This window comes from Cervus elaphus, chromosome 23, assembly GCF_910594005.1.
Source record: "Cervus elaphus chromosome 23, mCerEla1.1, whole genome shotgun sequence".
NCBI lineage: Eukaryota > Metazoa > Chordata > Mammalia > Artiodactyla > Cervidae > Cervus > Cervus elaphus.
Window position 1 is genome coordinate 66,586,988 of NC_057837.1, and position 14,709 is coordinate 66,601,696.

At 53.9% G+C, this 14,709-nt stretch overlaps 1 protein-coding gene across 1 annotated transcript in view; it reads right to left on the minus strand.

Moving 5' to 3' along the window:
• Nucleotides 1-549: 549 nt before the first annotated feature.
• Nucleotides 550-14,709, minus strand: part of KIAA1755 (KIAA1755 ortholog) — a 38,389-nt gene continuing 24,229 nt past the window's right edge. The window contains exons 6-14 of the mRNA XM_043884479.1: nt 14,293-14,386; nt 13,157-13,243; nt 11,952-12,068; nt 9,706-9,804; nt 8,675-8,823; nt 6,814-6,952; nt 5,487-5,609; nt 4,629-4,847; nt 550-1,818 (exon numbers count right to left, since the gene is read on the minus strand). Of these exons, the coding sequence (XP_043740414.1) occupies nt 1,120-1,818; nt 4,629-4,847; nt 5,487-5,609; nt 6,814-6,952; nt 8,675-8,823; nt 9,706-9,804; nt 11,952-12,068; nt 13,157-13,243; nt 14,293-14,386 (1,726 nt within the window). The 3' untranslated portion in view covers nt 550-1,119. The remainder of the gene's footprint in view (nt 1,819-4,628; nt 4,848-5,486; nt 5,610-6,813; nt 6,953-8,674; nt 8,824-9,705; nt 9,805-11,951; nt 12,069-13,156; nt 13,244-14,292; nt 14,387-14,709) is intronic.

Consider the following 14,709-nt stretch of genomic DNA (forward strand, 5'->3'; position numbering starts at 1 on the left):
CCACCCTCATCCCAGAGCCAGGGCTAAGCTACCAGAGGCCACCTTGGTGAGGCATCCTAGGACAGACAGGCGCTCGCTCTTGGGATAATGACATTCAGGGGAGGTGCCAGCCAGGGTCACTCCGGGCAGGGCGAAAGGCTCGCTTTCTTCTGGATGCTCTGAGATCAGAGCCTCTTGGGTCTCTTCCCACTGTCTCCTTGCACCACCTGCTGGCTGGGGAAGTGGCTCCCCACCACAGCAAAACCTGATGGCTCTGGACACCAGAGGCTGTGCCTGAAGAGAGGTGGGGCTTGGGGGTGGGGAGGGCAGATGGTAGGGTCTGAGGACCTGTGCTGGGGAGGGGAAGAAGACAGAGATACAGAAGGAAGGGGTCCTCTCTGGGGTTCCTTGAACTTGAGACTGATGCTCATGTGGGTTGGATGAGCCAAGTGACAGAGACGCGGCAGACAGTCCACCTCCCTATCCCTCTTTCGTGCACTAACTGGCCTGCAGCAGGTGATTCTCTTTGCTTGAGGCCAGGGGTGCCAGCGAATAAATTACACGCGATAATTCCCTTGACAGCACACCCTTTATTCCCTTCCCAGACTCACTGCCCTTGCTCCTTTGCCAGTAGTTCCTGGGATCAAAGCCAAAGAAATGTGCTCTTAAACCCTTACATAGGGTCTGTTTCCTTGTGGGCCCCTAAGACAAGAAACCACTCCCCAATCTCCCCAGCCTGGGTTCCATCATGAGGGCAGCTCTACCCATTGTGTTCCAAGAGGAAGCTGGCATACCCCAGAACTCCAGGTGGGCATCTGGCCCGCCTAAGTCAGAGACCTCTGGAAAGGTCTGTACCATCAGCTCTTTGCACGATGAGGCTCTGGGGTTTGGAGCCAATGCCACGCTCCCCCATGTCCTGCCCTGCCCTGCCCTGCGTTCTCATTATTCTGAATGTGAGAGTCGGGCTCCCTGGAGCTACCTGGAGCCAGGAGCAGGCACCGGCTTCTCGTCCTCCAAGCACGGGCCAAACTCAGTAGCCATGTTCTGAGGGATCGTCCCGGGCTCCCCATCTGTTGCTGGCTCCACCCCAACCACCCCCCAAGCCTTCGGGAGCCCGGTATGATGGACGGGAACTCCCAGCTAGAGGGATGCAGGGGGACTCGTGTGGGGCGAGTCCTCCAGAGACGTCTGTGAGCCTGTCCCCTCCGAGAAGCTGTCCCCGGCAGGCCGGGGGATCTGAGTCTGCCTGGGGAGTCGCTGCCAGGAGAAGAGGGTGGTGAGAAAACGCTCAGGAGCGGGGTCCAGGGGCCCATGGGGGCTTCTGCCTTCATCAGCCTCGACAGCCTGGCCAGCTTCCTGGGTGGGAGGGGCTGCTTGGAAATTTCTGTTCTGTCCGCGCCTGGGGCCCCAAGGAGGCCAACGGGATTTGGGCGAACGATCTGAACCCAGTGAGTCCTGGAGGGGCAGGTCCCATCTGCCCTTGGAAGTGACTTCCCCATTCAGGCCCTGGTCCTTGGCGGCCGCTCCCCTGAGTTCCGGGCACGTGGGGTGAGCCGGGGAACCAGCCGGGCACGGACAGTGGGCCAACGCCTTCTTCAGGAGCATCTGGATGTCCTCGTGTCTCGCCTGGGCCTCCTCCCACAGGTCGCGGCCCAGGCCCTCCCGGCTCAGCGAGGCCACCTGCAGCCCCATGGCTGTGAGCTTCTCAGCAGGAAACTCGGACACCAGGCGCTGCAGGTAGCGGTGGAGACGGCGCTGGTCCCCAGGGCTGGTCCTCTGGGCCTTGCCCAGCCTCAGCTGGGCCATCAGGTCCTGACAGTCCATGTGGAACCAGGTCACCTGGGAGACAAGAAAAGAGGGAGGTGGGGGCTCCGTGAAGATAGGGATGTACCCCCTCTGAGCAGAGAGGAGGATTCAAGAATGAATCTATCTAGAGAGAATTAATAAAAATGCCCAATCCATGTTAGCCACCCCCACCCCGCACCCCTGCCGGCATGGCTGTGGTTCTCTCTGCTACTGATGATGACAATATTCCTCTTTCTTCCCCAGGGACCCACCAGAAACAATCCCCAGCACCCTTGAGATCTTCAGGCACAGTCTTCCAGACTATGGGACCAGCAAGGACTCACCCCTCTCTAGGGCTCAGATTCCCCCTCTGTAAAGTGGAGGTTGTGGCAGATAATCATGAAAATTGGGGAGCTGAAAAATGTGGATTCTCAGACAGTATGAACCCCTTATAAGTGGTGCTGAGGGAGGAGACTGGCTCCTATTGATTGAACCACTGACTGTCTGCCAGCCTCTGTGTGTCTCATGTAGGATCTCACTGAACCAGTGGCCCATTTTACAGAGAAGGAAACTGAGGCTCACAGATGTGAAGTCACTTGCCTCGGGTCAGGGAGAAGCTGGGATTTGAACTCAACTGTCCTGCCACAAGAGGGTATCTTGCAAGCACCTCCTTGCACAGGAGAAACCAGCCCAGGCGGGACCACATCCTTGCAGTTCCACAAGGGGGCTGTCAGCCAGACCTGGCCTGGAGGCCCCCTCACTCTGGTCAGGTCTCTGCCTGCTTTGGGGATCTTGCCTGTCCCCACGTCACCCACAAAATGTCTGCAGGCCTCAAAGGAGCCAACACATTTCCAGCAGTTCGTGAAAAACATAATCTTTCTCTCCATTAATTTAGAAGCCGACAGCAAGTCGTTAGGCAGTGGGGACTGAAGAACCATTTTCTCCGAGGAAACCATCCTTCCGCGGATTAAAGGAACTTGTCTGTAGATAAATGGCTTCATATTCGCGGAAGCACATTGAGCTCATGGCTGGGAAAGGGCTCCATAAATCTCCCTTAGCGGTACAATCGTGTTATTATTATTTAGTGCCAAAGCTGCTACCCGCACGCTCTCCATCTGGGGCTGAGCCCAGCACTGAGCCGTCCGGCTGTCTGTCTGTCTGGGACCAGATATTCCAGGCCAAGCCAGACAGAGGTGGACAGCACCTCAGAAACCATCTTGCCCCATCCTGCTTATTGTGCGAATTAAAATTCAAAGCAGAGAGGAGAAGGGGCCTACCCAGGCTGAACACCGAGACAGGCCAGGTGGGAATGAAGGCTAAGGCCATCCCCTCCTGTCTTGTATGACCTCCGACAGACTCAGGCCTCCTGCACGCCCCCCAGCCTTTCTCCCTCCACCAGACTCCTCACTCTTCCTCCATTCACGCAACCAATTACTGAGCCTCCTCTGGGTGCTGACCCTGCCCTGGGCACCCTGATAGAACCAGGACCCAGTCAGACCCGGTCCCTGCTGGGGGAGCCCAGCTCACAGTGACAGATAAGGGAGAGGCAAGCAGGTGATGGAGGATAAGCTCAGATTACAAACAGCACCATGAAGTCATCAGCACAGGATGATGAGAGAGAACGGGGAAGGTGGGGCAGGGGCTGGGGGCTCAGGCAGGGCCTCTGTGAGGAAGGGACATATGAGCTGAGAGTTACCAGAGGCAAGAAGCCAGCCCGTCAAGAGGAAAAGTTTTCCGGCCTGAGAGAACAGCCAGTGCAAAGGCCTCAGTGCTGGAGCTAGTTTGCTTTCTCCAGAGAAGGTTGATGGGGCTGAAACTGGCTAAATTTAATAAACAAAGGGAGAGAAGCTTCCAGATACCCTTAGCCCACGAGGCATTACCCCTCTTCCTCCTGTTGCCCCAACTCTGCAACAGAGAGGTGGGACGAGATCAAGGTTCTCAGCCTGGTTCTCACCCCATGAAGTTGCCTGCAAAGGTCTACATATGGAGGGAAAGACTATGACTTTGATCAGATTTTCAGAAATCCCCAGGCTCCAAAAAGCAATGACAAACCTAGACAGCATATTAAAGAGCAGAGACATCACTTTGCCGACAAAGGTCTATAGAGTCAAAGCTATGGTTTTTCCAGTAGTCATGTATGGATGTGAGAGTTGGACCATAAAGAAGGCTGAACGCTGAAGAATCGATACTTTTGAACTGTGGTGCTGGAGAAGACTCTTGAGAGTCCCTTGGATAGTAAGGAAATCAAACCAGTCAATCCGAAAGGAAATCAACCCTGAATATTCATTGGAAGGACTGATGCTGAAGCTGAAGCTGAAGCTCCAATACTTTGACCACCTGATGCAAACAGCTGACTGACTAGAAAAGATCCTGATGCTGAGAAAGATTGAGGGCAGGAGGACAAGGGGGCGTAGGGGATGAGATGATTGGATGGCATCACCAACTCGATGGACATGAGTTTGAGCAAGCTCTGGGAGATGGTGAAGGACAGGGAAGCCTGGCGTGCTGCAGTCCATGGGGTCGCAAAGAGTGGGACAGGACTGAGTGACTGAACGACAACCTGGCCCTAAACCCATCACTTAAGAAGCAGATGTTTTCCTAGGGTCCTTTGAGAGTTTGTGTCCCTGGGGGGCTCCTGTATAGTGGGACAAACCGGGTTCAGAGGTCAGCTGCACCTGGTTTGGGAGGGTAACTTCATCTTGCAAACCTTGTTTCCCTTTCAGAAAATGCAGTTAATTCTCTTCCCTCCTCACGGGACTATGGAATGAAGACAGCCTAGGGCTGTGTCTGGCCGACTCCCTGCCCCCACCCTTCCTCCCAGGAGTTGGGGGGCAGCGGTGGGAAATCTACGCTGGAAGGCTCACCTTCTTGCAGAAGTGGTGCAGATGGAGCAGCGTCTCCAGATCTGTGCGTTGCCGCTCAGCTGCCATGTAGAAGTGGGTCAGCTTCGCCTGGAAGGCCCGCTGGGTGAAGGCAAAGGCTGCCAGCTCCGGGAGCTCGGTCCCTCCTGCCTCCCCAGCCCTGGCGGCCGCTGCCAGCTGGGCCACCTGCTTGCACAGCTCCAGGCCTCGGCGGTACTGGGCCTGAGCGGGGAGGGGAGGGTGTCCACTCAGCTTCAGCCTCTCTACCAAGATGCAAGACTTCCTGAGCCTGTTTCCTCATCTATAAAATGGGAACCCGGGGTTCACTTTGCCCACTGGGACTCTGCTAAGTGTCACCTTCTGGAGAAATTCCCTGACCCCAGAGTCTGGGTTAGAAGCTTCTCATCTGTGTCACCACGGTGTTCCTTTTCTGACTATTTCTCTGTTGCCCCTCCAACCTACCCTCCAAAAAAAAAAAAACAAACTGGCCTGAAAGTTCCCTGAGGGCTAAAACAGGGGCTGAATTGCCCTGGACCCCAGGGCTTAGCACATCGAGGAGGCAGACTCCCCCCGCCTCCCAGGCTGAGCCAGTAGGGCTAGAGTAGGACTCTGGAATCTGTATTTTAAGAAATCCATCAGGGATTCTGAGACTGGTCATTTTTGGACTTGGTAGTCAGGAAAGGCTTCCTGGAGAAGACAATTCTAAGCCGAACCCTTTGTGACGCAAGCTGCTTCCCTAACTGTCTCGAGCAACTTTCTAGCACTTTCCCACCTCCGCACGTTTTCCCAGCAATGCCACCCCCACCCTGCTCTGGTCCTCTCCATCTGCTCCCATCCTGTCCCTCAGTCTCAGGAACGCACCACAGCCTGAAGGAAGAAGTCCTCGAACTCTGCGTGGGCTTTCTCCACTGTCTCCAAGCTTCCGTCCCTGGGGGTCAGCACTTGCAGGCACCGGCTTCCTTCCTGCTCCATCCAGTGGCTGACCTGGAGCAGGGAGGGAGGTTTGGACGTAACGGACTGCTGAGGAGATATCCCTTGGCCAGCTTCCTGCTTTCCTGAGAGGCTGAGGTCTTGTCCTCCAGTCATTTGGGGGCCCACTGGCCTGGCCTGAAACCCCGCCCCCCCAATTCTGGAGACATGAGGATTCAATGAGGGACAGATGGGGTAAAATGACTCTCGATCCCACGAGTCCTCTTTGTATTCTGGGGTGTCTTAAAGGGCACATACTCACCCACTTTATCTTCACAAAGCCCCATGCGGCCACTAATTTTATCCTCCATTTAACAGATGAGGAAACCTAGGCACTGAATAGTTAAGTACTTGTCTAGATCACACCACTAGTAAGTGCTGGAGCTGGTACTGGATCCAGGCCGTCTGGCTCCGGGCCCCCTGTGCTCCACGACCCCGAGCATGCAGGGATGTGGTGGTTCTAGGCCCCAGCAGTTGGACAAGATGGTGCCCAGTGTGGGCCCCAGGATCAGACCCCCAGGTGTGCGACAAGGGCAGGTGACATAACGTCCCCCAGACTCCGTTTCCTCATCAGTGAGTAGGCGAAATTCTAACGTCTTCCCTGTGTCACTGGTAAGGGATGAGGTTGAAAAGCGGTGATGGTCGCAAAGGCTCCGGCCCAGGGCTTGGGACAAAGTTGGTGTTTAAGAAATGCAGCTTCTGGGGGGGCTTCCTTGGTGGCTCACCAGTAAAGAACCTGCCTGCCGATGCAGGAGACACAGGTTTGATCCCTGGTTGGGGAAGATCCCACGTGCTTCGGAGCAAGTAAGCCTGTGCACCACAACTAATGAGGCTGTGCTTTAGAGCCCAGGAGCTGCAACTACTGAGCCCGCAAGCCTAGAGCCAGCGACAAGGGAAGCCACCGTCATGAGACGCCTGTGCATCGTAACTAGAGAGTAGCTCCCGCTCGCCGCAACTAGAGAAAAACCCATGCAGCAATGAAGACCTAGCACAGGCAGAAATAAATAAATACACAAAATTCTATGTTATGTCCTCAGTCACCAAGCCCACTTACGGAGTGCATGTCGTGTGCTCCAAGAGCCCCCACCTGGCTCTCCAAGAAGTGCCAACCTGGTACCTTTATACCAGAGCAAAGCACCCGGCTGGGGCGGGGCCTGGAGCGGCAGAAGCCCCACCTCCACCCTCAGGTCCCTGGCCCCGCCTCCTTCCCCTCTCTCACCTGGTGGATGGCAGCTTCCAGGCGGCCCAGACGGACACGGAGCTCCAGCCTTCTCAGGAGGTGGTTGGACACAGTGACCAGGATGTGCAGCTGCTCATCCACAAGGCTGTACAGGGCGGTGGCTTCAGCCAGATGGCTCCTGGGAGGCCCCGGAGGGTGAGAGCAAACCCAAGAGGTCGATCCCCTGCACTCCTGCCCAGCATAGGCCTGCCTCCCTAGCTCCCTCCAGCTCTGTGGCCCCGGCCTGGGTGCTTCAGCTGCTGACTTGCTGGGTGACCTTGGGCGGGTCCCCACACCTCTCTGGGCCTCAGCCTCGGCCTTCCGTGGGACGGGGAGGACCAGAGCCACAGCAGGAAACCAAATGACCCTCTCTTTCCCTGGGAAGGTAGGAACTGAGCTGGACAGACCTGGGTTCACACCCCAGGCCTGCTACCTTCTAGTAAGAGGAGCTTATGCAAATTCCTCACTCCTTCTGTATCTCGGTTTCTTCACCTATACCAAGAAGGGATAACAGAACCCACTTCATGTTGTTGCACCCTCCTCCGCCCTAGCGATCCTTTAGAAGGAAAAGGTAAAAGGGAGGGAAGGAGAGTCCATTTTCCTGGAGGGAGCCTCATCTGACCGCCGCTTCCCATGGGTCACTGCCCTTCCAGGGAATGGGTGAGCACCCAGGGTGAGTGAACAGGATGGAAAATGCCAGGCTGTCTGGCAAAGGGAGGGAGGAGGTCGGGGGCAGGCAGGAGCTGCGGAACAACCACGCAGAGTGGCTCACATGGGACCACAACGCCCCCTGGTGGAGCTGCTGCTGGCCAGCAGTCTGGAGGGGCCTATGGAGAGCCAAGGGGGCCCCGGAGATGGACTAGTGAGGCAGGGGCGTGCTGGGAAAGGCAGTGCCAGCCGCGCCAGGCCATGTGAGGGGCAGGGAGATGACTCCACCTCCAGGACTAGGGCCCGCTGCTGCCCAGCGCTCGCATCTGCATGAATCTGTCTTTGGGCACAGCTCAGGGTGGTGTGCTCAAGATTCTGGGCCAGGTTGCCTGGGTTCACATCCTGGCTATGTGACCTTGGGCAAGTCACTTTTCCCCTCTCTGAGCTTCAGGCTCTTCCACTGTAAAATGAGGACGGTACTAGGATCCACTTTGTGGGTGGGAATTAAACACGCTAAGATTCTTGAGGCCCTTAGAACAATGCTGTGTTCATACTAAGTGCTACTTGGGTTTGGTTAAATAAACAACACGTTCTTGGAAGCGCATGCAAACTTTGTAATTGTGCTTGTTCTAACAGAGACAAAATTTTTACAAATACTGGCTGATTTAATTACTGACTTGCGCCCCCCCCCCCCCATCCCTGAATTTAAGAAAATTGGTACTTTCTAGGAATGTGCACTGTTTGCTCTGTGGTTCTAAGACCTTAACACACCGTGAAGTTCTCTCAGGCCCCTGCCAGAGAAGGCAGGGCAGTTCGGGGATTAGTGCTTACGTGGCCTGGCTCTTATTTCCCTTTGCTCAGCCTCAGCATCCATTAGCCAAATAGGAGGATGCAGACCTCATGTAATCTCATGAGGAAGAAGAGACAAGCTCTTGAAAGCACTCATCCCAGGGTTTAGGTCAGAGATACTGCTTGGTTGATGATAGTCACCGGAAGCGGGGGAGCCTGTCCTCCAATGCCTGGGCTTAGGAGGGCTGCAGAGAAGGAACTTGCCAAGGTACAAGCCTCAGCTCAGGATATGGGCACTGAAAACACCCCATCCTGGACCTCCTCGGAGCCCACCCTATGTGTCCCCTCAGCAAAGTGGCCCCAGCTCTGAGTCCCAGCCCAAGGAACAGGATGGGGGAAGGGAGGAAAAGCCTGGTGCCCGCACCTGACATCCGGGTTGAAGTTCAGCCTGCTGCCCTCCTGTCGCAGCCTGGCCAGGGTGGCTCCGCCTTCCCGCTGGAGGCCCATCAGGCCTGGGTCCCTCAGCACGGCCTCCATCAGCTCCTTGGACTTGCTCAGACACCTGGAGGCCTCCTGCCAGGGTAGGGAAGTGGCCTGAGGCTCAGTTCCCGCTCTCCTTCTATAACCTTCCAGGGCTCCCCACACCCTGATCCTGACTGACTTCCCCAGTTTGGCATTCAAGGTCTTATAGAAAGTCCATCCTTTCTATCTCTAAAACATCTCCGCAAGCCAAGCTTCCTCTCATCACCATGGCAACCTCACTGGTCCAAGCACCATCATGTCTTACTGGGACACCCATCCCAGTGCTCTGCTGATTTCCCCACAGCACCCTGGCTCCCCCTGCAGTCTGTTCTCTGTATGGCAACCAGATAGATCTCAAAGGGCCCTTTTGATCATCCCACTGCTGCATAGAATGCTCCGGCAGCCGCCCTTCCCCTTTAGAATCAAATCCCACCCCAGCTTCTCCCTGATACAGCTGTGGACCCAGAAGGTCTCCTCCTTTCCCCTTACTTTGTTTCACACTGGCCTTCTTGCTCAAATATACCAAGCACAGCCCCGCCTCAGGGCCTTTGAACGTGATTGCCTTCCACCTGGAGCACAGTCCCCTTCCTGTTCCCAGGGCTCCATCTCATCCTTCAAGGCTCAGCTTCAGTACCCTCCTTCCCCATTACTCTCAATCTTACTTTCACAGCCTTTAGCATCACTTGTAGTGACATGTCCATTTCTGTTTACTTTTTTTTTTTTTTAATGATGACCTCTCACACTGCACCATGAGCCCCATGAAGGCAGGGACAAGTCGATCTGCCCAGGCTGCATCTCCAGGATGTGACACATAGTAACTATCCAATAAAGATCAGCTGAATGAATGAATGAAAACAAAGCTCCTGCACTGAGCCCTTTGTCCTTGGAATTGGGGGTGTGTTGTGGTTTTCCCACCTCCGACTCCTGGCTCACCTGCACCCCTCCAGGGGGCTCACCCTTCTCGAACTCCTTGATGGAAGCCTTTAGCAGGCAGGAGGCCTGGCGAAGGTCAGCAAGGAAAGGATCCAGCTTCTGCAGGACAGGAGGCCCAGAGTGGGGGTGTCAGCCTGCGAAGAGGGTGCCGCTCCCCTCCACCCACCAGGAGGACATGCAGGCTGGTGGTTCTCAAACATTAGCTGCATCAGAATCGCCTGGAGAGCCAGTTAAAATCCAGGCTGCAGGACTTCCCTGGTGGGCCAGTGGTTAAGACTTTGCCTTCCAATGCAGGGGATGCAGGTCTGTCTGATCCTTGGTTGGGGAGCTAAGATTACACATGCCTCTTGGCCAAAAAAACAAAATGTAAAATAGAAGAAATATTGTAACAAATTCAACAAAGAATTTTAAAATTGTCCACATCAAGAGAATCATTGGAAAAAAAAAAAAAAACCCAGGCCGTTGAGCCCTCCTCCCAAGTTTCTGGCTTAGTTTCTCTTGGGTGGGTCATGAGAGCATGCATTTCTAACAGGTTCCCAGGTGATACTGATGCTGCTGGTCCAGAGACCACAGTTTGAGAACTACTCATGCTGGAAATGAGAGGGAAAAAGAGAGGACAGGTCTGACCTACTCCCAGGCCACTGGGGATACGGTGGGGGAGGGAATGGTAGGAGGGGTGAGATGGCAGGGTGGAGGACATCCTCTCTGGGTCCCACTTCAGCCTGGCTTTACCACTTCCTAGCTGTGGGGCCTTGGGCAAGTTTCTTAACCTCTCTGTGCCTCCACTTCCTCTATAAAATGGGAGCACAGTAGTTCCTGCCTTAGAAGCTTGTGGGTTTATTTGTGCCAGGCACTTAGAATAGCATCCTTAATCATCTTCATTATCAGCTTTATGAAAGTGAAAATGTTAATCACTCAGTCGTGTACAACTCTTTGTGACCCCATGGACTGTAGCCCACCAGGCTCCTCTCTCTTTGGGATTCTCCAGGCAAGAATACTGAAGTGGGCTGCCATTCCCTTCTCCAGGGGATCTTCCTGACCCAGGGATTGAACCCAGGTCTCCTGAATTGCAGGCAGATTCTTTCCCATCTGAGCGACCAGGGAAGCCTCTATAGGCTGGGTCTATAGCTAAGATTCTATTTAAAGGGAAGGCATTAAAGCAAAAATATAGTTTAAAAGCCCCTGGAGGAACTGGAGATCTCTGGAGAGGGGAATTGGGGGCCTGTGGGACAAGTAGGGTAAGAGATTTTTCAGTTTATACCCTTCTGTACTAATAGGATTTTGAACGTATGGTCTGTTTGAAAATAGACCCAATTAAAAAGAAGAGCGCAGGCCAAAAGCAAATAAGCAAACGGCCACGTGAGACTAGAGACCGGTGGTTCTCAGTGGGGATGGTCTCCCATGCCAGGGGACACCTGGCGATGTCTGGAGACATTTTTGGTTGTCATCATTTGGAGAATGATATTGTCAGAGTGGGTAGGGTCTAGGGATGGTACTAATCATGTGACAGTGCACAAACAGCTCACCCCCAAAATGAATCATCCAGCTCCAAATGGGAATAGTGCTGAAGCCGCCCTGGTCTAGAGAAAGCCCAGGGCCGGCTTTCTGCACTGGTCCTCGAGTGGTTATAAGCACCTGTGTGCCGCTGCAGAAGTGCCCATCCTGTGTGTCCTCATGTGCTAAGCTGGACGTGAGATGCCCCCTCGCAGGGTTGGGTTGAGGAGGGACTGAGCTCACATCGGAAAGGAGCAGACCCCTGGCGGTTTCCTTACTTCCTCTCTCTTACAGGAGGGAACACGCCTGCCTCCCCCACCAGACCCCCATCTCCCTGAGATTTGTGCGTCCACAAAGCAGATGCCTGTAAATGTGTTTGCAGGAAACACTCACATCACTCTCAGCATGTGTCAGGCACTCTTTCTTCTAAGCGCTTTAACCACCTTAACTCAAGTCTCACATTAGCCCCCAGAGGAGGTACTTTTCTTAAGCCCCATTCTGTCACAGAGCAAAAGGCCTCAGAGAAGTATATAACTTCCCAAGTTCACACAGCAGAGCTGGGGCTGGGAGCCAGGCCGTCTGGCCCCAAAGCCTGAGCTGTTCTTCATCACTCCACTCTGCACCCTCATTATCAGTGTTCGTTGAATGACTGTTTTTGAACCAGATAAGCTCAGGTGGATCCATGGAACAGGATAGAGAATGGAGAAAGAGAAGGGATGAGGGTGTGGGGTGAGGGCTGTGATGATAGACACCTGGAAGAATTGCACCCACTCGCCATGACAGTAGGGGAAAGGGCCTTCCAGGGCTGTAGGGAGCTGGCTGGGGTCCACGTGGTGGCTCAGGGCCTTCAGTGAGGTCAGCACCTCTACCTGCAGACCAAAAAAAAAAAAAAAAAGTCATTCTGACCAGGGAACTCAACGTAGAGACCAGTGTCTGAGAAGGTCCTGCCCAGATCCATGTCCCAGCATTTCTCCACCTCCCAGGGGTAAGGCTGTCCCTGGCTTTAAGAGTTGCTTTCTGGGCAAAGAATTTTCTATGGAAACTCTGATCAGTAAAAATTGAGAGCCAGACCCTGGGTAAGTAAGAGCAAATAATAGCTATTATTTGTTCATACTGCTACTCTCCTAGCCTGTGATCAAGGCAGACGTCATTAATCAATCACGGCACTCCTTCCCTCTGAGCTGGGCTCTTTCCAGCACAGTTGTCCAGGCAATCACACAGACGGATTAAAGCTGGCCCTTGTCATGCAACTTCTCTGCAATCCTTGTACCGTTTTCTGGAGACCCATGAAGATGTTCTTGGGGATGTTGAGAAAGGTCACCAAATCCTAACGGTACCCACTAAGACATGGAGCAGGGACTAGGTGACTGCTTCTCCCAGGTCGTGAAGCTTGAAGCTTATGGTACAAACAGCTCCAGATACCTAAGCTTGGGGTGGGGAGAATTCTGTGGGGTTCTGGAGCCCATTTTTCATCCCTGGTTTTTCAAGTGTGCTCCACGGACCAGCAGTCCCAGTAGCACTTTAGGAACATGCTAGAATGCAGAATCCCAGGCCCAACCCAGAACCACTTAATCAGTACTTTGGTGATTCTCCAAGAAATTTGTAGGCACCCCTGATGGCTGAGTGGTAAAGAATCTGCCTGCCAATGTAGGGCACACAGGTTCGATCCCTGGGTCAGAAAGATCCCCTGGAGGAGGAAATGGCAACCCACTCCAGTATTCTTGGCTGGAGAATTCCATGGATAGAGAAGCCTGACAGGCTACAGTCCATGGGGTCGCAAAGAATCAGATGCGAGTGACCACGCCTGCACGCCATGGGGGCTGGGCAGGAGACTCGTAGCATCCAGGCCTCGTATCTAATTGACTGGCACTCTGTTATTCCAGGGCCACCATTCTTCACCCCAGCTCAGCTGAAGCCCAACTCCTCTGCACCTCAACTGATGCTGCCTGCCCCTTACCTGAATGTCAGGTAATGCCTCCAGCTGGAGAGCTGCCTCCTTCTCCCCCAGGAAGAGCATGGCACGGATGGAGGCTGGGACCAGCGCCTGTCAGAAAGAACCATTTCAGAGCTGATCTGCCTAGGCCCTCACCGAGCCTCCCCTCTAAGATGTAGGCAAATGGGCCACGGAGACAGGGGTAAGGGTTCCCCATGGCTGGGATCCACATGGAAAGGAGGGCTGGGATCCTTATTTGGAGGATGAGTCAAATGATTCATTGGGAGTCATCGGAAGTCAAGGGAACAGCAGCTTCAAGTTGGGTTGCAAACTTTCTGGGTGCCCTGCCCTCTCTGAGTCTCAGTTTCCCCATCTGTAAAGGGAGAAGTAGGAGGAGATGGGGTGGAGGTCAGAACACAAGGTGAGCTTATCCCAGACTTCCATTTATGCTGCTTCCTGTACGGTGAGTCATGAATCTCCTCCCTGCCCCATTCTCAGTTGGTGAGATTTATGTGAGTTAAACCTAAGCCAATCAGCGTGTCACAGTCCCCTGATCACAGACGTTGGCTGATGGATGGATACCTGAGCCAACGGGGGCAAAGAAGACCCTCAAAAAAGCTTTTACTGGGACTTCTGGGAAAAGAATTGCTCTTTTCTATTGGACTTAAATGACAGACCATATGAAGTTAGAGATGGTGGGGACCACACTGCCACAAAGAGTGGGACCTGGCTGATAATGGCACTCTCCCAGAGGAATGGAGCCAGAAATGGGGAAAGAAACCAGATCCTGGTGACAATATTTGAGCCCCCAAATCAAGTCATACTTGAAGTTGGATTTAATTTCCAGACTGAGTCACATCAACCGATGAATGACCTTTGTCTTTAAGCATGTTTGGGTTTGGGTTTCTTTCACTGCACGGCATGTGGGATCTTAGTTCCCCAAACAGGAAACAAACGCAAGCTCCCTGCAGTGGAAGTACAGAGTCTTACCCACTGGACCGCCAGGGAAATCCCCTGGGCTGCGGTTTCTATTATCTGCAACTAAGGTTCCCTGCCTGGGGTTCCGGTCCTAGCTCTGAGAACCCCCAGGATCTGTGGATATCCAAAGGCCTCCAGTGCTTCTAAGACTTGGTAGGCTGAGGCTGTCCACTTCCACTCACCTGGGTGGCCTGCAGGGCTCTGACGAGACCAGGATGTGGGGGCTGTTTCCTAGCATCAATCACAACTGCCAGCCCCTTAGTTTTATCTTCAGGCCTGTGGGTGGTAAACAGAACTGATAGTCTTATTGGATGAATAAGGGCCCTCGAAGGGGAACAACCCAGTGGAAGGTGAGGAAAGCTGGCTGCTAGAAGCCTGGATACTACTGAACTCTTCATCCTGCAAGACAAATTTCCAGCGCCTCCCCAAGCCCCCAACACACACCACTTCCAGGGAGCCCTCCATGATTCTTCTCCAGGCAGAGTTTATTGCTCCCTCTTGAGGGCTCCTACAGTACCTCACACAGCCCTCTCAGACACCCTAACAATCATAAACTATATGCTACTATCCCAGTTGCAGTAGGTGAGTCACCCAACCTT